General features: G+C 30.8%; 1 protein-coding gene and 1 non-coding gene across 2 annotated transcripts; one reads left to right on the top strand and one right to left on the bottom strand.

The window, feature by feature from the left end:
* Positions 1 to 5,447: 5,447 nt before the first annotated feature.
* Positions 5,448 to 6,176, bottom strand: LOC140874362 (uncharacterized). Its single transcript, XM_073277648.1, has one exon. The coding sequence runs from the start codon at positions 6,174 to 6,176 to the stop codon at positions 5,448 to 5,450; it is 729 nt and encodes a 242-aa protein (XP_073133749.1).
* Positions 6,177 to 24,396: 18,220 nt separating this feature from the next.
* On the top strand, positions 24,397 to 24,501 carry LOC140876527 (small nucleolar RNA R71). Its single transcript, XR_012148833.1, has one exon. It is a non-coding gene; the product is annotated as a small nucleolar RNA R71 (small nucleolar RNA).
* The last annotated feature ends 1,989 nt before the right edge of the window (positions 24,502 to 26,490 follow it).

The raw sequence follows: 26,490 nt of genomic DNA, 5'->3' as shown, positions 1-26,490 counted from the left end.
GTTTTAATATTATTATAACAATATTAAGTTTTGTGTATATTTTAAATAATACTATTATTATTCATGTTTTTTAAGTTAAATGTTGACTATAGTTTGTTGGTTATGTTACTATATTATATTTTTATATTATATAATATTTTGGTTAATCATTCACGCTCTGTAATTGTAATCTTTATTTGATATCCCTTATTTTTACTAAGTTGGTCAATAGTATTAATTCCTAAATTAAGTTACCTAAAATATTAACCATTTATAGAAAGTTTTAATATATAATGTTCAAAATAGAAAAACATTTATATTAGTAAATCGCCTACAACTAATTCATAATATTGAATGACTTTTAAGAATTTTAATTTTTTTAATACAATAGAATTAATATTTAAAATTTAAATGAATTGTTAAATATTGATGTAGTAAAAATTTCTACGCATTTAATTACATTAGTTTATACCACTTAATTAATACTTTGTTTATCAAAGAAATAATATATATTTTTAATAATAATATATTATATTAAAAAGGTAGATATCATATTTATTTTTATTTTTTACATATATGTCTTGAATTTGTAATATTAGTTAAAAGTATAAATTAAATAATGTATATAATATTGTGTAATCACTTTATTTGAGAACCAATAAGAGAAAATAATTAAAGTGATAATAAATTTGAATTCTAAATAATAAATTTAAGTGAATATTTTCAATAAACAAATACAATTGAAATATTTTATAAAAAAATAAAAATAAGAATAAGAATAAAAAATATCTTCCTAATACTTTAATTTATTTATTTGTCAAATTTTTGAATATTTAATGAATTGACATAAGATAATATATGTTTTTAAAATTAATAATCGAGATAATCATGATATAACCAAATCAAACTATACACAAATTTATATAATATAATTAATATTTAATTTGATTTAAACAGATTTATCAAAATTTCAGTGTACATAAATATAAAGTTTTATAATATTTTGTAAAATTTGATATAAAACAAATATTAATATATATGTGCACTTGAATTGTTAAATTTTTATTTTTTGATTATATGTAAAATAAAAATATTAATGATATAAACATAATAATTTTCATAATACATGTAAAAGTATAAGTTTGGAATGTCAAACAAGATTTTATATATAAAATATTTAATATTTTGTGTTCTTATTAAAATGTGATATAAAATATTTATAATATCACATTTTTAGATTAATTAAACATATATTTTTTTGATATTCTTTATTGTATTTATATATGATAAAAAAATATGATAGTTTTTTAAAATATTTAATTTTAGTTGTATGAATACACAAAAATATTGCATTTTGAGTAATTTTTTAAGTAAATAAAAAATTTAAAATATAAGAAAAGTTAGTTTAAGGACAAATTTGTTATTATTATTAACGTATTTATTTTATATAAAATATAGTATTACAAAGATGATTGAAATAATTTTTAGTAATCTTTTGTTATTATTATTATTATTAATTTTATTTTTATTGTTTTATTTTTATTTGAAACAAATAAAATAATTAATGTAATTCATATTTAATATTTTATTTCCAAATAGCATGAAGATTATTATTCGATCGTGATGTGTATTATTTTTTAGTGTATTTATTATAAGTATAATTGATTGTTATAATTAGTTAACTTATTGATTAATGATTGTCATTTTTTTTTCAGAATGGCAACAGTACAAGATTCGAGCGTGTTGCATTTGCAGGCATCACATATATCATCAGTAGTTTATTCGGAAAATATTGATGAAATTATTCGAGCGAAACGATCGGACAACTTGATTTGGAAATTATATACGGAGAATGGGTTACATAGCCGTGTTAAAGCATTTTTACATCATATGGGATTTTTCGGTGTTTTGCAGTGTGGATATCGTGTTTATGATAATCATTTGATCACTGCTCTGGTTGAACGATGGCGATGTGAAACCCACACATTTCATTTTAGATGTGGTGAGGCGACTATCACGTTGCAGGATATTTCAGTTATTTGGGGTTTACCAATTCATGGTGAGGTTATATCTGGTATAGATGTGTCGCATAAAGTCGGAGAATGACAACACATATGTTTAAATTTATTGGGATATACGCCATTAGCGACACATTTCAAAGGCGGTCACTTGTTGATGACCTCTTTATACGAACACTGCACCTCCACATACATTGATGATAATAGTTCCGAGGTTGATGTTGTGAAATATAGTCGGTGTGTAGCATTGATGATTATCGGAGGAATAATGCTACCAGATTATCAAGGAGGATCGGCTAGATTGATTTTTTTACAACTGCTCCGGAACATTGATCGAATAAAATCTTACAGATGGGGAGGTGCAGTTTTAGCATTCCTATATCGTGAGTTGTGCAATACAACGCGTATAGGAAAATCTAAAATAGTCGGACCTCTATATATTTTGCAGGTATAATTTTTAATGATTAAATGAGATTAAATTAATATTTATTTAATTATATTTTATACTCATGACAGGTATGGGCATGGAGCAGGATTAAATGTGTTAATCCTGATCGAACTGGCTTATCTCATTTTGTGGCCCCGAATCCTGCTGATGATATTATGCCATTTTCTCCCTACGGTGCTCGGTAAAAAAATTATTGTCATAACATGAACTCTGATTAATTTACTCGATATTTAATCATTTTTTTATTGTAGGTGGAACAATGTTTTTAGTTATACTCATGCACCGACACACTCTTTTCGAATTATAAGAGACTCATTTGATCGTATGAATCATGATGAGGTATACTATGCAAAATATATAAACACTGCAACAATGAACTTGTTTATAGAAAATTTTAAGTAATTTTTTTTAGTTTTTATTTTGTAGTTTAACTGGATAGTGTACGACAGAAACGATCCAGATGTCAGAATAATAATGGATTCATACGACAATAATATTTGGCGATGCGTTTGTCCTTTGATTTGCTTTGAAATTGTGGAGATGCATCGTCCGAATCGAGTGTTAAGGCAATTTGAAATGCGTCAACCTATTCCAAGACCTGCAGTTGACAACGATGACCTCCACAACATCAACAGATCAGGTCATCGCAACACAGACTGGAGGGAATATCATGAAAATGCAATTAATATTTGGAACAGAAGGTTGAATTATGTTGTCCAAGGTCAATTGCATGGAAGATCTAGGCAGACAGATGATGACTACTTTCGATGGTATGAGCGCATAACTGTTCGCACTATTTCTCCCACAGTCAGCGGGATTGGTTTTCGACCATATCCCCAGAATTTGTTTGCTCCTGTACCACATGATATTCCACAACATTTCGGTACGCCTCCTATTGATCCCTATCAGTCACCTTTAGGATATGTTCAAGGGTCATCTGGTTGGCAAGACGGTGCAGGGTCTTCTGGTGATTTTGAAAATGCAGGGCCATCTGGTGTTTTTGATAACACGGGGCCATCTGGTGCATATGATGACGAGGATTATCGGACGCCATTTCAGAGCCATATCCAAAGTATTACCGAATTGATCAGCGATCAGCCACCTGGTTTTCCTAACACGTCGGCACCTCAAAGAAATGTTGTTTCACCAGTTATTTTTACAGGTTATTCAAATGAACAAAATCAGAGCAGTGAGGACAATGACGATGTGGTCCAAAATAATCCTCAAGGTTTTGTACCGCGTAGAGGTTCGCGTAGACGTAGGCCACGTGGTTGTGGAACAGATGGTCATTTACGTAATTGTAATTGTAACCACCTATCGTGATATATTTGTTAATGTGATTTATCTACACTTTAAGATTTATATTTTTTAATAACATATAATTTATTGGTAATAAATTTAATACTTATTATTTGAAATTATATATCATTTTTATAATATATTGTTTATTTAAAAAAAAACAAATATACAAATACAATAAAATGCATACATCTATTATTTTATTTAAACTCATTTATCTACACTTTAAGATTTATATCGTTTAATAACATATAATTTAGTAGTAATAAATTTAATATTTATTATTTGAAATTATATATCATTTTTATAATATATTGTTTATTTTAAAAAAAACAAATATACAAATACAATAAAATGCATACATCTATTATTTTATTTAAACTCATTTATCTACACTTTAAGATTTATATCGTTTAATAACATATAATTTAGTAGTAATAAATTTAATATTTATTATTTGAAATTATATATCATTTTTATAATATATTGTTTATTTAAAAAAAAACAAATATACAAATACAATAAAATGCATACATCTATTATTTTATTTAAACTCATTTATCTACACTTTAAGATTTATATCGTTTAATAACATATAATTTAGTAGTAATAAATTTAATATTTATTATTTGAAATTATATATCATTTTTATAATATATTGTTTATTTTAAAAAAAACAAATATACAAATACAATAAAATGCATACATCTATTATTTTATTTAAACTCATTTATCTACACTTTAAGATTTATATCGTTTAATAACATATAATTTAGTAGTAATAAATTTAATACTTATAATTTTAAATTATATATCATTTTTATAATATATTGTTTATTTAAAAAAAAAACAAATATACAAATACAATAACATGCATACATCTATTATTTTATTTAAACTCATTTATCTACACTTTAAGATTTATATCGTTTAATAACATATAATTTAGTAGTAATAAATTTAATATTTATTATTTGAAATTATATATCATTTTTATAATATATTGTTTATTTAAAAAAACAAATATACAAATACAATAAAATGCATACATCTATTATTTTATTTAAACTCATTTATCTACCCTTTAAGATTTATATCGTTTAATAACATATAATTTAGTAGTAATAAATTTAATATTTATTATTTGAAATTATATATCATTTTTATAATATATTGTTTATTTAAAAAAAAAAACAAATATACAAATACAATAAAATGCATACATCTATTATTTTATTTAAACTCATTTATCTACACTTTAAGATTTATATCGTCTAATAACATATAATTTAGTAGTAATAAATTTAATATTTATTATTTGAAATTATATATCATTTTTATAATATATTGTTTATTTAAAAAAAACAAATATACAAATAAAATAAAATGCATACAACTATTATTTTATTTAAACTCATTTATCTACACTTTAAGATTTATATCGTTTAATAACATATAATTTAGTAGTAATAAATTTAATATTTATTATTTAAACTCATACATGAAAACTGTACAAACAAAACAAGGTACACATTTATTATGAAAACACGAACGAAAAATATTATTATAATATTAATATCACGCGATACAACAATCTTCATATCTGATGTTCCTGGAAAAAAAAATATGAAAATTAATTTCAAAATTCCAAAATACACATATCATAATAATGTAAGCGATAAATTAAATATAATGTTTACCAATTATTGTGCCCGTCGTTGTCTCTCCCTGACCATCGGTCTATCCATCTCATTCCTCACTCGAGTTGTTGTATCCCTACCAGCTCTTCTTCTTTTACGTCTAACCGGGTTGTGATGCAGCTCAAAGGTAGGAGGATCCCAATAGCGTTCATCGGCAAGAGGTTCAAATCTACCTTCATACGCCGCGAGGTAGTTCGATATGTTGTACCATGACTGAACTAGGGTTGTCGGATCTAACGAATGATATTTCGCAGTGCAAATAGCGTGAGAACATGGGATTCCAAAAATTGTCCATTTACCACATGAACAATCACTCGTTGATAACCTCACCACTTGTATATGTTGGCCGCGACTTGGTCTGCCCCCGGTCGCAACTGAAGCAGTTTGAGTCCGTACATCATATTTAACAACACGATGTTTGCTTGATTTTCTTGCCCATTCTTCATATTTGCGACATGCATAGTCCGACCACAGCTGATTTTCCTGAACCATGCGTTGACCCTTTGCCACACGTTCAATGAAGTATTGTACGCATCTTAAAAGAGTCAAGTGCACTATCGCAGATATAGGGAGTCTACGAGCTCCCTTTAACACACTGTTCAAACATTCAGACATATTTGTCGTCATCACACCACGACGCCAACCTCCATCATGAGCCATACTCCATTTCTCCTTTGAGATTCCAGCCAAGTACCTGTGTGCTAAAATATTTTTATTCCTGATGGCCTCCATTGTTGCGTCGAACTTACAGACTTGATGTTGTTTGCCCGCCTCCCAACATAAATCTTTCAAATGCACATCTTTGAATCTCGCATTAAAATTTGAGCACACATGTCTCAAACAAAAACGATGCACACCATGCGGAGGTTTAAAATAGTGGAGATTCTCAGCTGCTCGAACAATACCCTTATGCCTATCAGAAATTAGGCATATTCCACTTTCACCACAAACAACATACTGACCAACATTTTCCAAGAACCATTTTCAGGAATCCGACGTCTCTTCATCCACGATTGCAAATGCCAGCGGCAACACCTGATTGTTCGCATCCAGAGTGACTGCGATCAGCATTTTGTGCTTATATTTTGTATACAAATGTGTGCCGTCAATGCTGATGATTTTCCGACAGTGGCGAAATCCATCTATAGAAGGCCTGAATGCCCAAAAAACATAGTTCAATATTTTTATTGATTCGTTGTTCGATCTAAGATGCTTCCACTCAACAACTGTTCCGGGATTATATTTGCACAGAGCATGCGTATATTTCGGAAGCAGTTGCACAGAACTCTCCCAAGTCCCATAAACAATTTCCACTGCGCGTTTTAGACTTCGCCACGCCTTCGTATACGAGATTTGGTATCCGTATTTATCCTTCACGCTCTCCATGATATATTTAATCTCGTACGAAGGATCACAACGTACAATACCCAACAACGTCTGTGCGACCATATCGCTATTCAGGTTATGATGATCTATGCCCACGTTGGTAGATATACACGTGTGAAGACCGCCATATCTTGTTATTTTCCAGTAGCCGGTTTTCTCTTTGAAAGAAGCTCGAAGACACCAACGACATCGGGCGGTAGAAGAATCAATTCTACACTGTACCTTCCACAGAATGCGTGTGCTATCGACTACACGATACTCACGCCTGGAAATTCTGACTGAATAATCTTTCACAGAAGCAATGAGATCATTCTTATCTTTAAATAACATGTGTACACCAAGTTCTCCTCTTTCCGGATTGTAATAACTTGCTCGTGCCCCGACAGGTACACCGATGGAATCCGGAGTCTCTTCTCCAAAGTATTTATTGAAAAATGAGGGCATCTCAGAATCAGTGGAGATAAATGGTACGACTTGCCTCTGTAATGTTTGGCGAGGTGGTGGACGAGATGACGTCCCTTCATCGATATTTTTATGTGGGTTCACACGTTCATCATCATTCAAATCATCAGCGTCGTTGTCATCTTCTCTAGACTCCCCATATGACATCTCTGGTTCAGTATCACTAGCACTTCTAGGAACATCTCCATCATCAATTCTAGGAACATCATCGTGTTGAGCAAAATTCTGGTTGTTTGAAAACAAATTTGTTGCACCGACGTTTTGATCCCAACTCAGACCCGTATTTGTCCAGCATGGAGGAACATGTTCAAAAGGACCAGTGATATGTTGATCCCACGGACCGCCTTCACGGTCAAACTGCATATTGCTCAATCCTTCTGTAACATGTGGAATATATGATTCTTCATCCTGATCAATTTGATTTGCTTCAACGTACAAATGCAATACATTTATATTTGGGCATTGCATTACAAACTCCAGAGCGTCAGCATAAGGTCGACTGGAATTTCATGCCATATTGATTTCTCCATAAATGAGTATTTCGTCGACAGCTTCTGATTAAAATACGTCGGATCAATGACCAATATTCTATGCACATATTTAACCAACTCGAACAAAGAAATTGATCTCAATACTCGAATCGGTCTAATATACGGGATACTATATTCAACCGACCCATTCTCAACACTAACATGCCCACCAAAATATAGAAGCACATCAATGTTATCCATTCCGAAGATGAAATTTCAGGAAAAAATATTACAAAGACAGAAGGAGGAAGGAGGAAAGAAGAACGAAAATAATATTTTTCAGAAATTGTGAAGAACTTCTTCAAGTAAAAGAGAGTGAGAGACACTGAGATTCAACAAATTGTTTCTAGTTATATAGAATAATTGAAGGATTGAATTTCAAATTTTGTAAGGCTTAAACACGCTATTTAATGTGGTCAAAAGTTGTGTGGGAATCTTGTCAGAAGCATGATGTTCAATAGTAAAAAGAAAAGTGAGTTCAGTGTTTTTCGGAAGGTTGTATATTATTGTGGGAGGCTGTATATTATTGTGGGGATTTTATGCGTGCTCGATAATTTAATTATTCGTGTGTCTCTAAAAATCACATCCGCAGGAGAGGAAGGCGGATGGTGAATAATCAACGTCCGCAATTGGCCTTAGCGGACGCTGATATTATAATAATAAAATATACTAGGGCATGCATTGTATGCATATGGGACGCTGCCACATAGGCAGCGTCCGCTACTGTCAGCAGCGGACGCTGCAATTGCAGTGTCCGCTGCTGACAGTAGCGGACGCTGCCTATGTGGCAGCGTCCGCTTCTTTGAAGAACGGACGCTGCCATTAAAATAATGCAGCGTCCGCTCTTCAAGTTAGCGTTTTAAAGTATTTTTTATTCACCCCCACCATGAATTATTTGTGCAATTAAAATGTTTTTTTAAATTACATTTAATAAAAACCCTTCAAACAACACGATATAATATTCGCTTTCTTAATAAAAATAATTATTGTACCACGATAGGTGAAATTTTGAGCGACGGCCAAAAAGATAAAATTTAATAATATGTTTTTTTACAAAAAATAAATTATGAGTTGGACATTATTATACATAGGTCAGACAGCCCAGGCTTTATATAGACCAGAATTTAATTCCTCTTTTCAACCGTGAGAATTATTAATAATAAAGCAAATGGATGGATATTGGATAAGCACAACTGCACAAGATATGGTATTTTCCATGAAAGGGGTTGTTTGACCGCAATTAAGTCTTACAAATTTGTAGATGAGAAGATTTGAACATTCGGAATAATTTAAGGGGTCGTGAATTTAAGAATTTTGATAAATGATAAATAAATTAATAATTATGATGAAAAAACTCGCAGTCACTAGACTCACTACCTTTTGTTGTGCGCAAACTTTCGGATTGACGCAATTGCATGTCAAATACGTTAATTAGGTAAACCGTGTTAAGAAAACTCTATGCTACCAGCTCACCTAGGAAAGTGTTTGATGAAAATAATCGAACTCCAGATTATTAACTAATCGCTCACCAACTTCACGAGTTTGAATACCCGGTGTGATGAAAATTTAAATATTTTACACTGAAAAGTGGAAAATTAAAATTTTTGGGATTTTTTTTTAAAAAAATATTTGTATGTATACTTAAAAATTTTAAATATGTGTGTCTGCTAATATAATATTTCGTGTCTGCTAATATAATATTTCGTGGTCCCGAATAATGTGAAAGTGTTTATCCAGTTGCATTGGGTCAAAAAAACACTATCGCAAAAACATTAAGATATCCACAACTTGTTCGTTGTTGCTTCTTGACCCCGAACATTTGGTTTTTTTTTTTTTTTTTGAAAAAATATATATTTAATAATTTATCCCATTTGAACAGGAGAAATAGGACCTCTTTAAATAAAAAGAACAAGGTTTACTCAATGATAATCGAAAATTATCGACGGCGAATTCCATGTAATAAAAAAAAAATCAATCACTAAGGATATGTCTATTCAGACCGATTCATAGGCTGATTTTTAACCTTTTTTAATTACTAGTAAAATTCACGTGTGATGCACGCATCGCACGTGAGAAATACTTTTTATTATTGATAAGCGTCGTTAAATACATGAGCTGAGATGAGAAGAGAAAAACGTGAAGTTAATTAATAACTTTCATGATATTTTAGTAATTAGTAAAATTCAATGTAATATAATACTTTCAACATGTATTATAACACGAGTGCGAACAATCTTTGATCAAAATTTTATATGTTACAAAATTAATTAAATTTATAGTTGTTGTAAATAATGGTTGTAATAAATATTATAATTTTGTATAAATTAGACATTGAGAAAATATATAATTTGATACCATGAAATATTTAATAAATAAAATTTTAAGAAAAAAATATAATAATTAATACATAGTGTTAATTTATTTTACCACTACTGATTATGAGAAAAAAATAATAATATTGATAATGCATTCTAAATCTTAAATTAAATTCCAGTGTCTTTTCTTTCTTTATATAACCACTTTTCTTTCTTTCACGATTTTTTCGCTTGATATCCGTTTTTTATTCTTTATATAAAAAAAAAACAATTTTCTCATCTTCTTCAATAATAATTCTTGTGATGTTGTCTTCAATTATTTGCATTTTTATATCTTTATTATTTGATTCTTTTGTTGGATGACCTTTTTTTATTTTTTTTTCCTTTTCTTTTTATGCTGAAAATCATTCTTCGCAAGAGTAGAAATAATTTCATTGTCTACAATGTCTATTCTTGTGTTATTGTCTTCTATTACTTGTAAGTCGATATAGTTAATGATTAATATTGATATTATTGGACGTTCTCTTTTATTTTTAATTTCATGTTAAGTTGTTCGAAATCTACTATTGTAATTATTTTTTTGCTTGAATTTTGAATGCTTTCGATTAAAGATGTTAACATTTAGTCTTTTATTTCAACCGTATTGTCTATTTTGAGAATAAATATATATTCTTTTTTGTTTGGTGTCTCTAAAATTTTGTAGTATATTGAAATGTTGTTGTCCTATAGATAAAGAAAATTTTATTAATTAATAATTTATAATAATATATACTCTTTGAATTAAATTTTTTTTACATGCCTTAGTGATAAATTCAATATAATTTTCAACGTTTCAACTAATAAAAATATTTGCAATATTTTTGAATAATGTAACTGTTACAGTTTCAATGTTCATCACTTACGGTCATCGTTATTATATAGTTATATTAACAGTTTAAAATAATAAATTATCAATAATTCATGTTAGCCTATAGATATAATGTTTAATATATTTTTACGTACCTTGACACAATAATGATATTGAAGCTTATGTGCCAATTATTAAAACTCGGGTTTTCCATAATTTTGTTGATTAATATTGAGCAATTATGGCATGATTCGTACTATGAATTTGTCTTATTTTCTTTCTTATGTATGTATGCTCTAAATCGATATAATTTATTATATATTTGTTAATAAGTGAGATAAGTTAAAAATTAAATAAAATATTCATTTTTAATGTCCTATATTATGTGTTGATTACTTATTTTACGAGTATTGATTTATGTAAAAAAAATAATAACATAGATAATTTATTCTAAACCTTAATTTAAATTATTAATGAATGTTTTTTTTTCCTTTATATGTTGAATTTTTCTATTTTTCACGATTTTTTTCAACATGCATTGTTTCTTCTTTATGAAAGAGTCAATACTCTCATCATCTTTAATAGAAATTCCTATGGTGGATTTGGCCAAACCCGAAGACCCACCCGAACCTTCTTGTGGACTCGTCTCGCCAGGGCCGGTTTAATACGGGATGTGTTTAGACCCGGTCCATTATCATTCTTTTATTGAAGTGTTGTCCTTATTTAAATAATGTAGATTTTATTAATAATTTATAATAATATATATTATTTGAAAAAAAACTATTAAATGTCTTAGTGATAGAATCAAAATAATCTTTAACATTGCAACTAATAAAAACATTTGTAATATTTTCGAACAATGTAAACATCGCAGTTTCAATATTTTTTTTTTATCATTTATGGTCATCATTATTCTATATCTGCATTAACAGTTTAGAATAAGACATTACCAATAACTCGTGTAAGTTTCTAAATATAGTGTTTGATGTAGTTTTATCTTGACACAATATTGATATTGAAACTTATAAATTATTAAAGCTCGTGTTTTTTTTATTGTTTTGTTGATTAATCTTGAACAATTATGGCTTGATTCGTACCATGTGTTGAGAATTAAGTTTTGGTGCTTATAAGAGATAAACTGATGCGAGCCAAACTGGTACGAGCCAAACTAAAGATAAATTCTAGGGATAAAATGTCTCGAAAAGAGAAGTGTGATTTTATGAGTAAAATCGTCTAACCGAGTCTTCAAGGAGAAGAGCGATTTTATGAAGAAAAGCGCCAAACTGAAAATCACGATTTTAAGCTAGCTAAACTGATCCCTTCGAAGATCAACTAGACTGAAGATACTAAGCTGAGTCATCAACTATTATCGCAAAGACTTTACCAAGGTAGAGAACTGATCTTTTGAACGCCTCACACTATATCAGTCTACCAATCGCGATTATCAGTTTTCCATCGCGATTTGAATTGGATAAGGTTTTTCGTACTCTGACACCCTCTGCAATGTAGTGCCGTGATCCAAGAGAATGTCGACCTCAGATTATGTCGGTGAAAGAGACGAAGCAACGGGTATATTTCAAATCCTATCAGAGATATTTTAAATTAATGGCCGTTGTAATCCAAAGCCTATAAATAGGCATCTTGATCAGACGAAGAACAACTTTTGGCCAAATTCTTGCTTTTGCGAATATTTGAACATTCAAGCCTTCAAGTCTGTGAAGCTTTTTTATCAAGACACTCGAAGCACAACACTAAAATTGTTATTCTGATCATTCAAGGATCATTTTTTCTGCAAGGTCAAATCGATTTGTAACATTTGTATCTTATCAGTCTAGGACTGAAACTGAATTGTAACTAGAGTTCTGAGATAAGAAGTAGTGTGTAAGTCCTAGTCTTGGATCGGGCTTTTGTAAATTACTTGTAACAGTCAAAGTCTTCTAGTGATATTCTTTCGAAGAGGAAGAAGTGGTGCATAGGAGTGATTAAAATCTCCGAACATCCATAAACATTTCACTGTGTTTTTCATCATTTTACTTACATACTATCAATCTTGCATACACATTTACATCAAGTTTTTAGAATCTGCCTCTTGACATATTTCCGCACATATATTGTATGTCAACTTGCATTAGACACCAAGATATATCTAGAATTCAATCACCAAAACGATTGAATTCGCTATCATCCAATTGGAACAATTTTTGAGTGTATTCACCTCTTCTACACTCTAAACCGATCCTAACACCATGAATTCTTCTTATTTTCTATCTCATATATGTATGATTTGAAGCAATATGATATATTATTTATTTGTTAATAAGTGAGATAAGTTAATCAAATAAATTAAATATTTGTTTTGTAATTTTCTATCTTATGTGTTGATTACTTATTTTGTAACTATTGATTTATAGGAAAAAATGTAATATAGATAATGCATTCTAAACCTTAATTTAAATTATCCTTTTCTCTATTTCTTTATTTTTTCATTTACCATTCGTTTTTTATTCTCTATGAAAGAATCAATATTCTCATCATCGTTAATAGCAGTTCTTGTGATAATGTCTCCATCAATCATTTATATTTTTATATTGTTATTATTTTATTTTTTTGTTGGACTAACACTTTTTATTACTAAAAATATTTACTTGCAATAATAACAATAATTTCATCATTCTCAACTGCATTCTGGTATGTTTTCGTCTTCTATTTATAAAGTAATGATACAATTATTTATCTCAATATGATCTTACACAAATTTAAATACATAATATTTTTTTGTATCGTTATTATTTTATTTTTTTTGGTTGAACAGACACTTTTTATTACTAAAAATTTTTACTTGCAATAATAACAATAATTTCATCATTCTCAACTGCATTTTGGCATGTTATCGTCTTCTATTTATGAAGTCATGATATAATTATTTAGCTCAATAGGGTCTTACACAAATTTAAATACATAAAAAAAATTTTTGAAAAATTTTGTTCATTCAATCTACAAAAAAATAAAAATAAAAAAAATAAAGTATTTTGGTATTTCAATCTTTTAGGAAACTGAATAGTATTTAATTAACATTTTTGTGGAATTTTTTTTAAAATATTTGTGGAAAAAATTTGCTCACTTTATCTACAAGAAAATAAAAATCAAAGTATTTTGGTATTTCAATCTTTTTGAAAACAAAATCATTATCTAATATGCACACAATTTGTCAATTTTTACCTTATCATAATAATTGATCTTACAAAAGCATCTTCACGGGATTTATCAAGTGTGTGCAAACCAATGACAAAATTGAAAATTAATGAAAAACTTTGACATTGATTCACTCTTTTATAATTGGTGTAGATTTAAAATTTGAATGATTATATTTGATTTGAAATTTTAGAGAGGTAGATTTTTATTTAAGCATCTCATTGATTACACGTTGTCGAATCGTGCGGTGTTAAATGCTTCTCAAGAATAACAAACACTACATATTCAATTTTCTTAAAATATTAGGTTTTGTTGGACAATTACTTTAAAAACGTTAGTTTTGTTTTATAAGCGAAAAAACCTAAAGTATATGTTTGAGCAAATTTTTTGTAAAATGTTTTGAAAATTTTTTTAAAAAAATATTCTCTAGATATAGTTTTTAAAAACATTTCAGAGGTGTTTTAAATTATTTTTAGAATGGAACTATGGAAGACAAAGATGAACAAAATTATTTTTGAAATGTTAAAAATATTTTTAGAATAGTTTTCCGAACATATATTTATTCTTTAAAAACTTTTATAATATTTAAAAAAACATTTTTATAAAAAATTTTATAAATACATATCCAAACGGAACTTTATTTTTTTTTTTAAGTTCTTCTTGTATAATTTAAGAGTAAATAATAATTTTATACACGAATTATGACTTAACAAAAAATCAATTTTTCCCCTAATCTAAACTGTTTTCAAATCATTCAATTAGATACATATAATATTTTCCAAGATTATTTATTGATTTAAAATATTAAAAAAATTAAAATTATATTTTAATAACGTGCTTTTTATAAAGATGTTAGAATTATCGACTAATAAATTATATATTCATTTATAATATAATTTAAAAATATTTATAGATATAAAATAAATCAATAATATTTAACCTGAATAAGAATATTATGTATACAGTTAAAATATATTTTAACAATATTGATAATAAAAAATAATATTGATTGTTCCAGGAAGTGTTTTTTTTCATTAGATTTTTTCTAGGAAGTGTTATAGAGCAAGTAAATTAAGTATCTGATTTTGTTGATTGTTGCCAATCATGATTAACTACATCATAGGCAAAGATTGAGGGATATCAAGTAATGCGGACTGTATTTTAATAATTCGCTAATTAAGGAACGATTATCTTTTGACATTTTAGGAAGCGCGACTAATGTAGCCAAAAATTGATATTAATCGATAGGAAAAAATCTGGGTAATTTGTAGAGATCTGGGTGGCCGGATTCATACTCTAACAGTTTCAGAGAAAGAACTTCATGGGTTGTTATCTGCATCACAAAACAAAGTGAGTGGCGTCGGGGGTTGCCCTGCGAAGATACTCCGATGCTCAAGTAAGTATTTGTCCGATAAAAGTTCTAGATAACTAGAGCATGTGTGCTAGGATCATGATTTTGTAGGGGGGGGGGGGGTGGGGGTGGGGGGGTTTGTTGTACTGCTTTCTTGAATCTGCTAGTTGACCCCTAAATCTTCGAATATGGAGTTCAGTTGAGGTTGTTGGTCAACTGAGCTATTTACCTTCTCCCGTATCGATGTTAATTTACCAACTTGATAAATACGAAATGAGGTCAACTAACATATTGAACTAGTAAATCAATGGATTAATCAGAGCGGTGAGTGGGTGAGTGTTAAACTAAAAGTAAGAAACACGGAGAATTGTTTCTGAATGTTCGGAGATTTCAAATACTCCTACGCCAACTTTTTTCTACCTCGAAGAATTTATTCTAGAAGACTTTGACTATTACAATCAACTTATAATATTTCACTCCAAGACTAAGATTTACACAGAAAACTCAGAACTCCTAAACACTCAAGAAATCAGCTTTCAACTGATTCTTGTTACAACGAGATTTGAAACACCTCAACTGATAATACTGGAATTACAATACTTGAAATACAACTCAACACTTGAGCAATATATGATCCTAATTGATATGATATAATGCTATGCCCGTTCGTGTTTTTCTTCTCTTTTAATATGATCTTGAAGTAAGCTATTTGCTCCTCGACTGATTGTGTATGGGTAAACTGAGGGTATTCAGTTTTACCTCTGATAATGAAGATATATATGCGATTACTTTTCTAAGAACCCGGATGGTATTTCTGATGCCCTTGATGGGTATTTATACTCGGCGGGTAACGACTCTTTCAAATTCAAATCAATGGCCGTTACCTTGTCTTTTCTCCAGGCATTCCCTGACATCATAGTATACTGATATGTTCTGTAAATGCGGCATCTGGTCTTGTATGGAAAAGTCTATCCAAATGGGTTGCATTGATTCTGTCTTGCTTGCTCACTCTATTGGTCAGCTGAGTTGGGCATTAGTTTAGTTTCGTAAACTGAATGCATTTTACTTCAAATCTTCAGTTCATCTTTGATGCAGCTTGGCCTTATAGAATCATTCAGTTTAGCTCCCTAAACTGAATGCAATTTGCTATGTGAAGATAGTTTATTTACTCGACTGCTTGAAACCACTTGATAGCTTGATGGTCTTCAATTTAGCTCTTGGTCAAAGTCAACTCATTTGATGTCTTATGATTTAGCTCCGCGACTTGACCATTTTTCCTCTTTAGTTTTTCTTGTTGAGTGAGTGCATTTTATCAATGACTTAGTTTGATCAGTTTCGAAAATATCAAAATTGTGTAAAATTCCAAGAATTTCTCTCTTTTTGATATTTAACGAAACTCTGAACAATTTCTCTTTTGACAGAATGTTCCAACAATTTTCCTTTATGATATTGAGAATTTTTAGTGCTCGACTGATCTTTTGTCTGTGCCTTTGGCCGTTCTCTTTTGAGTGTAGTATTCCCCCTTAATTAATGATATCCTTTAAGTCTTTGGGACAGCTGGACTGATGGGATTTGTTGAGCTCGTTGTCCTTGTCTATGATGAATCTCAACTGATAAGATTTGTTCAGTATAAATAGATTTGGATTTCACAACACGTCTTGATTTTCATTTGATCAATGAAATGGTGGCAGTAAATGCGTTGGGAATCGTGCTGTCTCTACATATTCTCATGATTACCTGAAAAATTTATGGAGAAACGTGAGCGCGTGAGTGACTCTTCGTATTTTTAGTATTTTTTATAAAAGAAACGCTCATATACTTGATCTCAACCACAATACCAATTTAAGAAGAAGAACTTATTATGGAGGTGCTAAGGAAGAGGTATGAAGAAAAAGTTGTAGCCAAGGCAGAGCCAATGAGGAACAAGATAGAGATACTACAGAAGGTTCCGGCTCCTCTTCCTCAGTGTGAGGACAGGAGGTTGGAAAATTATAAACTACGACTTGGTACAACCAAATCTGAGGATGTCTTCAGATATGAAGGAATCACTCTACTGATGCTCATTAACGAGTTTTGGACTCTAGAAAGGAATACTGCCTTACCAGACTACCAGGAGGCTGCAACTGATGAGTTGTTCTTCTGGATGGGTTGCTGGATGATGGAAGTAGAATGCGAAATATGTATTTCAAAAAAGCATATATAAATAGAATCTGTTTTTTTTACTGTGTTGTTTCCTTCCATTTACGCATTTATATTATTGCAAACGTAATTAAATTATCAAGCAACATGCGAGTCAGCAATTGCGAAATAATAACAACTAAAATCAATTAAAGCTTTCATGAATTTAAAAGAATGTGAAGTTGGTAGCGCTTAGTCGTGTCGCGCCCAAATTAACTCACCTCATATTAACTAAATAAACATGTAGTAGCGAGAGTAGGGATCATTTTCACGAGAAAGGTGAAATTTATTTGCGTTCTTAAAAATACTGAAAATAATTAAAAAGGGGTTTTTTGAAATTTGAAATTAACTACTAAAAATTAAAAATAATTTAAAATAAATTTTATTAACTATCATGCAAGAATCAAAATTATGAAAAAACAATTAATTAACGAGTCTTGGTATCGGTCGACTACACCCTTGAAGTTATTCAATCGATCATCGATTCTTTAAAAATAATTAATTCTCATTGAAAATTTAATTCCTATCTCACCTTAATTTTAGTTAATTAGACACAAGTGTTCTAAATTAACTCTTCTCAATAAATCAATCAAGATACAAACGATCAAGATTTAAACCCAAGGCAGCATTCAAACTCGAGACTGATGAATCTAGACAACACATACACAAGCTGATGTATGTAATCTAGTCAATTGTTGTTTCTACAAATTAACAAATTTACAAGCGAAAAATATTAATCATAGTTGCTTCACAAATTAGATAGATCAAACAAGTACGAATTTGATTTCTAATTTAGCGGTAGATTGTATGATAAAATCACAGGGTGATCAAACCAATAATCTCACATACAAGCATAAAATAAATATCAAAAAACTTTTGATACTCAAATAAAAATTAAACAATAAAAATCTGAATCTCACAACTTCAAAGGGTTTGTTGTACTGCTTTCTTGAATCTGCTAGTTGACCCCTAAATCTTCGAATATGGAGTTCAGTTGAGGTTGTTGGTCAACTGAGCTATTTACCTTCTCCCGTATCGATGTTAATTTACCAACTTGATAAATACGAAATGAGGTCAACTAACATATTGAACTAGTAAATCAATGGATTAATCAGAGCGGTGAGTGGGTGAGTGTTAAACTAAAAGTAAGAAACACGGAGAATTGTTTCTGAATGTTTGGAGATTTCAAATACTCCTACGCCAACTTTTTTCTACCTCGAAGAATTTATTCTAGAAGACTTTGACTATTACAATCAACTTATAATAGTTCACTCCAAGACTAAGATTTACACAGAAAACTCAGAACTCCTAAACACTCAAGAAATCAGCTTTCAACTGATTCTTGTTACAACGAGATTTGAAACACCTCAACTGATAATACTGGAATTACAATACTTGAAATACAACTCAACACTTGAGCAATATATGATCCTAATTGATATGATATAATGCTATGCCCGTTCGTGTTTTTCTTCTCTTTTAATATGATCTTGAAGTAAGCTATTTGCTCCTCGACTGATTGTGTATGGGTAAACTGAGGGTATTCAGTTTTACCTCTGATAATGAAGATATATATGCGATTACTTTTCTAAGAATCCGGATGGTATTTCTGATGCCCTTGATGGGTATTTATACTCGGCGGGTAACGACTCTTTCAAATTCAAATCAATGGCCGTTACCTTGTCTTTTCTCCAGACATTCCCTGACATCATAGTATACTGATATGTTCTGTAAATGCGGCATCTGGTCTTGTATGGAAAAGTCTATCCAAATGGGTTGCATTGATTCTGTCTTGCTTGCTCACTCTATTGGTCAGCTGAGTTGGGCATTAGTTTAGTTTCGTAAACTGAATGCATTTTACTTCAAATCTTCAGTTCATCTTTGATGCAGCTTGGCCTTATAGAATCATTCAGTTTAGCTCCCTAAACTGAATGCAATTTGCTATGTGAAGATAGTTTATTTACTCGACTGCTTGAAACCACTTGATAGCTTGATGGTCTTCAATTTAGCTCTTGGTCAAAGTCAACTCATTTGATGTCTTATGATTTAGCTCCGCGACTTGACCATTTTTCCTCTTTAGTTTTGCTTGTTGAGTGAGTGCATTTTATCAATGACTTAGTTTGATCAGTTTCGAAAATATCAAAATTGTGTAAAATTCCAAGAATTTCTCTCTTTTTGATATTTAACGAAACTCTGAACAATTTCTCTTTTGACAGAATGTTCCAACAATTTTCCTTTATGATATTGAGAATTTTTAGTGCTCGACTGATCTTTTGTCTGTGCCTTTGGCCGTTCTCTTTTGAGTGTAGTATTCCCCCTTAATTAATGATATCCTTTAATGCTTTGGGATAGCTGGACTGATGGGATTTGTTGAGCTCGTTGTCCTTGTCTATGATGAATCTCAACTGTTAAGATTTGTTCAGTATAAATAGATTTGGATTTCACAACACGTCTTGATTTTCATTTGATCAATGAAATGGTGGCAGTAAATGCGTTGGGAATCGTGCTATCTCTACATATTCTCATGATTACCTGAAAAATTTATGGAGAAACGTGAGCGCGTGAGTGACTCTTCGTATTTTTAGTATTTTTTATAAAAGAAACGCTCATATACTTGATCTCAACCACAATACCAATTTAAGAAGAAGAACTTATTATGGAGGTGCTAAGGAAGAGGTATGAAGAAAAAGTTGTAGCCAAGGCAGAGCCAATGAGGAACAAGATAGAGATACTACAGAAGGTTCCGGCTCCTCTTCCTCAGTGTGAGGACAGGATGTTGGAAAATTATAAACTACGACTTGGTACAACCAAATCTGAGGATGTCTTCAGATATGAAGGCATCACTCTACTGATGCTCATTAACGAGTTTTGGACTCTAAAAAGGAATACTGCCTCACCAGACTACCAGGAGGCTGCAACTGATGAGTTGTTCTTCTGGATGGGTTGCTGGATGATGGAAGTAGAATGCGAAATATGTATTTCAAAAAAGCATATATAAATAGAATCTGTTTTTTTTACTGTGTTGTTTCCTTCCATTTACGCATTTATATTATTGCAAACGTAATTAAATTATCAGCAACATGCGAGTCAGCAATTGCGAAATAATAACAACTAAAATCAATTAAAGCTTTCATGAATTTAAAAGAATGTGAAGTTGGTAACGCTTAGTCGTGTCGCGCCCAAATTAACTCAACTCAGATTAACTAAATAAACATGTAGTAGCGAGAGTAGGGATCATTTCCACGAGAAAGGTGAAATTTATTTGCGTTCTTAAAAAAACTGAAAATAATTAAAAAGGGGTTTTTTGAAATTTGAAATTAACTACTAAAAATTAAAAATAATTTAAAATAAATTTTATTAACTATCATGCAAGAATCAAAATTATGAAAAAACAATTAATTAACGAGTCTTGGTATCGGTCGACTACACCCTTGAAGTTATTCAATCGATCATCGATTCTTTAAAAATAATTAATTCTCATTGAAAATTTAATTCCTATCTCACCTTAATTTTAGTTAATTAGACACAAGTGTTCTAAATTAACTCTTCTCAATAAATCAATCAAGATACAAACGATCAAGATTTAAACCCAAGGCAGCATTCAAACTCGAGACTGATGAATCTAGACAACACATACATAAGCTGATGTATGTAATCTAGTCAATTGTTGTTTCTACGAATTAACAAATTTACAAGCGAAAAATATTAATCATAGTTGCTTCACAAATTAGATAGATCAAACAAGTACGAATTTGATTTCTAATTTAGCGGTAGATTGTATGATAAAATCACAGGGTGATCAAACCAATAATCTCACATACAAGCATAAAATAAATATCAAAAAACTTTTGATACTCAAATAAAAATTAAACAATAAAAATCTGAATCTCAAAACTTCAAAGGGTTTGTCTTCCTCTAACAAGAATTAAAACTTACAAGAATTGAAGAAGAAATTAAATTTAAGAACAAGAAAGATAAAACCAAGCCGCCAAAGAGTTTTTCTCTTTTCTAGCCGTCTCAAAACTGATTTCCAGCTATAAAAATCGAGATAATATATTATACTTACGGCTAAAGTCCTTCCCACAAATGTTTCCTTCTCATATAATATTTTTCGAAATCCGCATCTCGCTCGATCGGTTGAAACTTACCGATCGAGCAAGAAAAGTTCTGTCCCAAATTTTAAAATTTCACGACATGCACGGACCCCGTGCCAGGTCCGTGCATACCCCCATTCCAGCGCGCAATTTTCTGGAAAAATTCATATCTCATGTTCTAGTCGTTGGATCGAACCAAAATTTGGACAGAAGCTTTAAAACATCTTGGAATTCATTTTGAACGGTGAAGATTGGATTTGGATATCTCTACCATTAAAAATTAATTTTTGACAAATGCTGCTCCGTAATTCATTCTTGCGGCTCTTCTCCTACTCAAAATTCTTTTTTTTTCTGTGCTTTTCTTCCATCCTTTGCTCCATTTATTCTCTTTACCTTCATCAAATCATATACAATGATTAGAAACTATAAAATGAATTTAATAAATCAAAACGCACCTAATTCTCACAATTTAATCCAAGTAAACATAGGAAAATGTCGACATATATACCAAACTCCCCCATACTTAAACCTTTGCTCGCCCTCGAGCAAGTCATGCAAAAACAATATGCAAACATAACAAAAACATAAGCAAAGATGAATAATGACATCATAGCCTCTGAATAGTTCCAACATACAAAAACAAACTTACGAATACTCTTGATTTTCCACAATACACCTCCAGTCAAGTGTGAACATGTGTGTGTCATGTTATTCCAGCTACATGCAACTTCAAAAGACATAGTTTTAAGACTTTTCGCCAACCTATGACACATCAGTGTGTATTTTCATCAAGAGCCCCTTCCTACCAACAATGTTTAAACACAACACAACTCTCTTGAGATATAATTACGCACCTCCGGATTTTGCACCAGGTTTTTCTTAAGCCCCAATAATTACCCGCAAACTTAACTATAACTAAGATAGGATTCGAATTTCAACCCCCTCGTCTATATCCCGGATGGAGCTACAATCCCATTGAACCCGCAAACTTAGCCATGGAAAAGTGATTAGAATTTCAATCGCTTTTCAGGCCCAGATGGAATTGTTATTTTAAAATTTTAACCTCATTTAATCCGCATACTTAGTCAAGAACAAGGCGACTAGGATTTCAATCCCTAGTTCATAACCCGAATGGAGTTAATTGGATTTTCATAAAATTTTTATAAAATAAGATATTACAACAGGTGCACCCAAGATCGTATATTCCATGTCAAAAATATTATCAAGATTCAAGAAACTATCAAGTTCCACAGACACCTATTGCCGTGCAATGGTCCAACAGACACAAACATTATCTAATACATCGCTACATTTCACTAGTCAAATATGTGCTTAAAAATATTCACTACTCAACCTACGGTTCCTCATATCCAACCAAGAGTAAAAAATTTTCACAAAAATAATTTTTTAACAAAACTTCATCATTATAGGCTAGTGAAACATTCATATTCATCGTTAACTATGAGCTCTAAAATTTTTTTTTCCCTAAAACCAGCTACATCCTCTCAATGATTGGTTAAGTTTTCTCCCCCATACTTAAGATCTTACATTGTCCCCAATGTAAGTAAAAATAACACTAAATAAAAACAAAAAAGAAACAAATAAAATAAAAGATATGGAAGAAAACACTCCCCTTGGGTTGCCTCCCAAGCAGCGCCTGATTTTCAGTTTTCAGCTTGAACCTCAGAAGCACTCCTCAAAGAGCGATTGGCGCCCAAAATAAGTGTCATATGACAACACAAATGAGTCTTTGTTCCATGTGCCCTCAAGCTTGGCTAGATGTATACAGTTTAAGTTTGTCACCTCAACAACACTCCATAGTAGCTGGTAAACATGGGAAGAGAACATCTCCGTGGGCTCTCGAAAGCCAAAATCTTTTGAAACTGGTATTGATGGAAGGGAAGGATCTTGGGGATGTGTGTATGATAATACTATCGATGAGCTCAAATCAATAGACTCTTGAATTCCGTCATCCTCACACTTGAGTGGCAACATATTTCCATCATACCCTATTTTTCCCAGAACATCTTTCGACTGAGGTTCAATAAGAAGAGAAGACTCGAACACCTCTAAATCTTCAACATGATTTGATTCGCACTCCTAATCTTGGTTCTCTTAGTCATCATCATCGAACCAAAATGGTTTGGTCACTGCTTGAGTATATTGCTTCACTTTCTGTTCTTGGTGTTCATGGAGAATTGATATCTTGATATTCTCCATTTTCTCCACAAGGTGACATCTAGAATTGATTTGATCTTCTATAGCTGCCTCAGTCGATGCCACAAGCTTGCTCATTATATCCTCTAGCGGATGTAAGATCAATTGAGAACAACTTCCCTTCTCCTTTTGAAGCTTGAATGGTTGGTCTGTAAAATCTGCGTATTGAGTATCTTGTGGGTATTGGTGGCTCCATACATGTGGTGTAAGATCCCAACATCGGTGATAGTCAAATTCTGCCATATCATTTGACATGTGTATCATACTATAATTATCTCGGCAAAATAGTGAACTACCGCTTGTGAAAGCTCCATCAATTACCCATCTTCTTGTTATTGCATCCAAACCCTCAAAAAAATGTAAGGATAGAAAAGTTAGAAAAATCATGATACCGGAAGATGGTTTCCAAATCTTTGAATCTCTCTCATGCTGCGTAGAATGGCTCTCCGTGTTGCTGTATAAAACTTGTGAATACTTGTTGATTTGACATCTCGAAGTATTACACCATAAGAATTCTTGCAAAAACAGATTAGAAAACGGTGAATAAAAAAAAACAAAAACACAAATAAATTAAACGTTTTCCCCAGCAACGACGCCAAAATTTGGTAATGCTTAGTCGTGTCATGCCCAAATTAACCCAACTCAGATTAACTAAATAAACATGTAGTAGCAAGAGTAGGGATCATTCCCACGAGGAAGGTGAAATTTATTTGTGTTCTTAAAAATACTGAAAATAATTAAAAAGGGGTTTTTTGAATTTTGAAATTAACTACTAAAAATTAAAAACAAATTAAAATAAATTTTATTAACTATCATGCAAAAATCAAAATTATGGAAAAACAATTAATTAACAATCCTTGGTAACGGTCAACTACACCCTTGAAGTTATTCACTCGATCATCGATTCTCTAAAAATAATTAATTCTAATTGAATATTCATCATTGAAAATTTAATTCATATCTCACCTTAATTTTAGTTAATTAGACACAAGCGTTTTAAATTAACTCTTACTAATAAATCAATCAAGATACAAGAGATCAAGATTTAAACCCAAAACAACATTCAAACTAGTGAGTGATGAATCTACACAACACATACACAAGCGGATGTATTTAATCTAGCCAAATGTTGTTCCTACGAATTAAAAAATTCACAAGCGGAAAATATTAATCATAGTTGCTTTACAAATTATATAGATCAAACAATTAGGGATTTTATTTTTAATTTAGCGGTAGATTGTATAATAAAATCATGGGTGATCAAACCAATAATCTCACCTATAAGCATAAAATAAATCTCAAACAACTTTTGATACTCAAATAAAAATTAAATAATAAAAATCTGAATTTCACAAGATAAATAAAACTTCGAAGGGTTTGTCTTCCTCTAACAAGAATTAAAACTTACAATAATTGAAGAAAAAAATTAAATCTAAGAACAAGAAAGATAAAACCAAGCCGCCAAAGAGTTCTTCTCCCTTCTAGTTGTCTCAAAACTGATTTCCAGCTCTAAAAATTGAGATAATATATTATAATTAAGGCTAGAGTCCTTCCCACAAAAGTTTTCTTCTCATATAATATTTCCCGAAATCCGCATCTCACTCAATCTGTTGAAACTTATCGATTGAGCGAGAAAATTTCTGTCCCAAATTTTAAAATTTCGTGACATGCACGGACCCCGTTCCAGGTCCGTGCATACCTCTCTTCCAGCGCGCAGTTTATTTGAAAAACTCATATCTCGAGTTTTAGCCGTTGGATCGAGCCAAAATTTGGACATCAGCTTCAAAACATCTTAAAATTCATTTCGAATGGTGAGATCGGATTTGATCTCTCTAACATTAAAAATTAATTTTTGACCATTGCTGCTCCGTAATTCATTCTTGCAGTTCTTCTCCTACTCCAAATTCTTCATTTTTTCTGCGCTTTTCTTCCATCCTTTACTCCATTTATTCTCTTTACCTTCATCAAGTCACATAAAACGATTAGGAACTATAAAATAAATTTAATCAATCAAAACGCACCTAATCCTCACAATTTAATCCAAGTAAACATAGTAAAATGCCGACATATCAGAAGTCTTAGTCTAATGATTGATTCAGTTGAGATCTTCATGATTTGAACAGTTTCGTGCAAAAAAAAAAACTTTTGCAACTGATGTTCCCCATCACTTCAGTTTCTCTCCTAAACTGATACTCTTTTTCAGTTTACGCTACTACAATTTGAGATAAACTGTCAGTTTAGCTATTTGTGCTAAACTGATTCCTTGACTTCTTCAGCTCCTTGTTACCTGCAAACACAAAATCAAACTAGACTATGGTACCCAAATCTAAGTGGGTCCTCGATGGATTAATCCTTTAGGGATCTAAACTTGAATCAAACTAACTGGTCGATTTTTTCATGCATTCCATAAGGTTCGCGCTTTGTGTTTTGTGTTCTTGTGAGGTAAATCATATGTACTATGCTGTGAGTGGTAT

Source organism: Henckelia pumila, chromosome 1, assembly GCF_033568475.1.
Source record: "Henckelia pumila isolate YLH828 chromosome 1, ASM3356847v2, whole genome shotgun sequence".
In the NCBI taxonomy this organism is placed as follows: Eukaryota; Viridiplantae; Streptophyta; class Magnoliopsida; order Lamiales; family Gesneriaceae; genus Henckelia; species Henckelia pumila.
The sequence above is the reverse complement of the archived record's forward strand: the minus strand, read 5'-3'. Positions and strand labels throughout refer to the sequence as shown.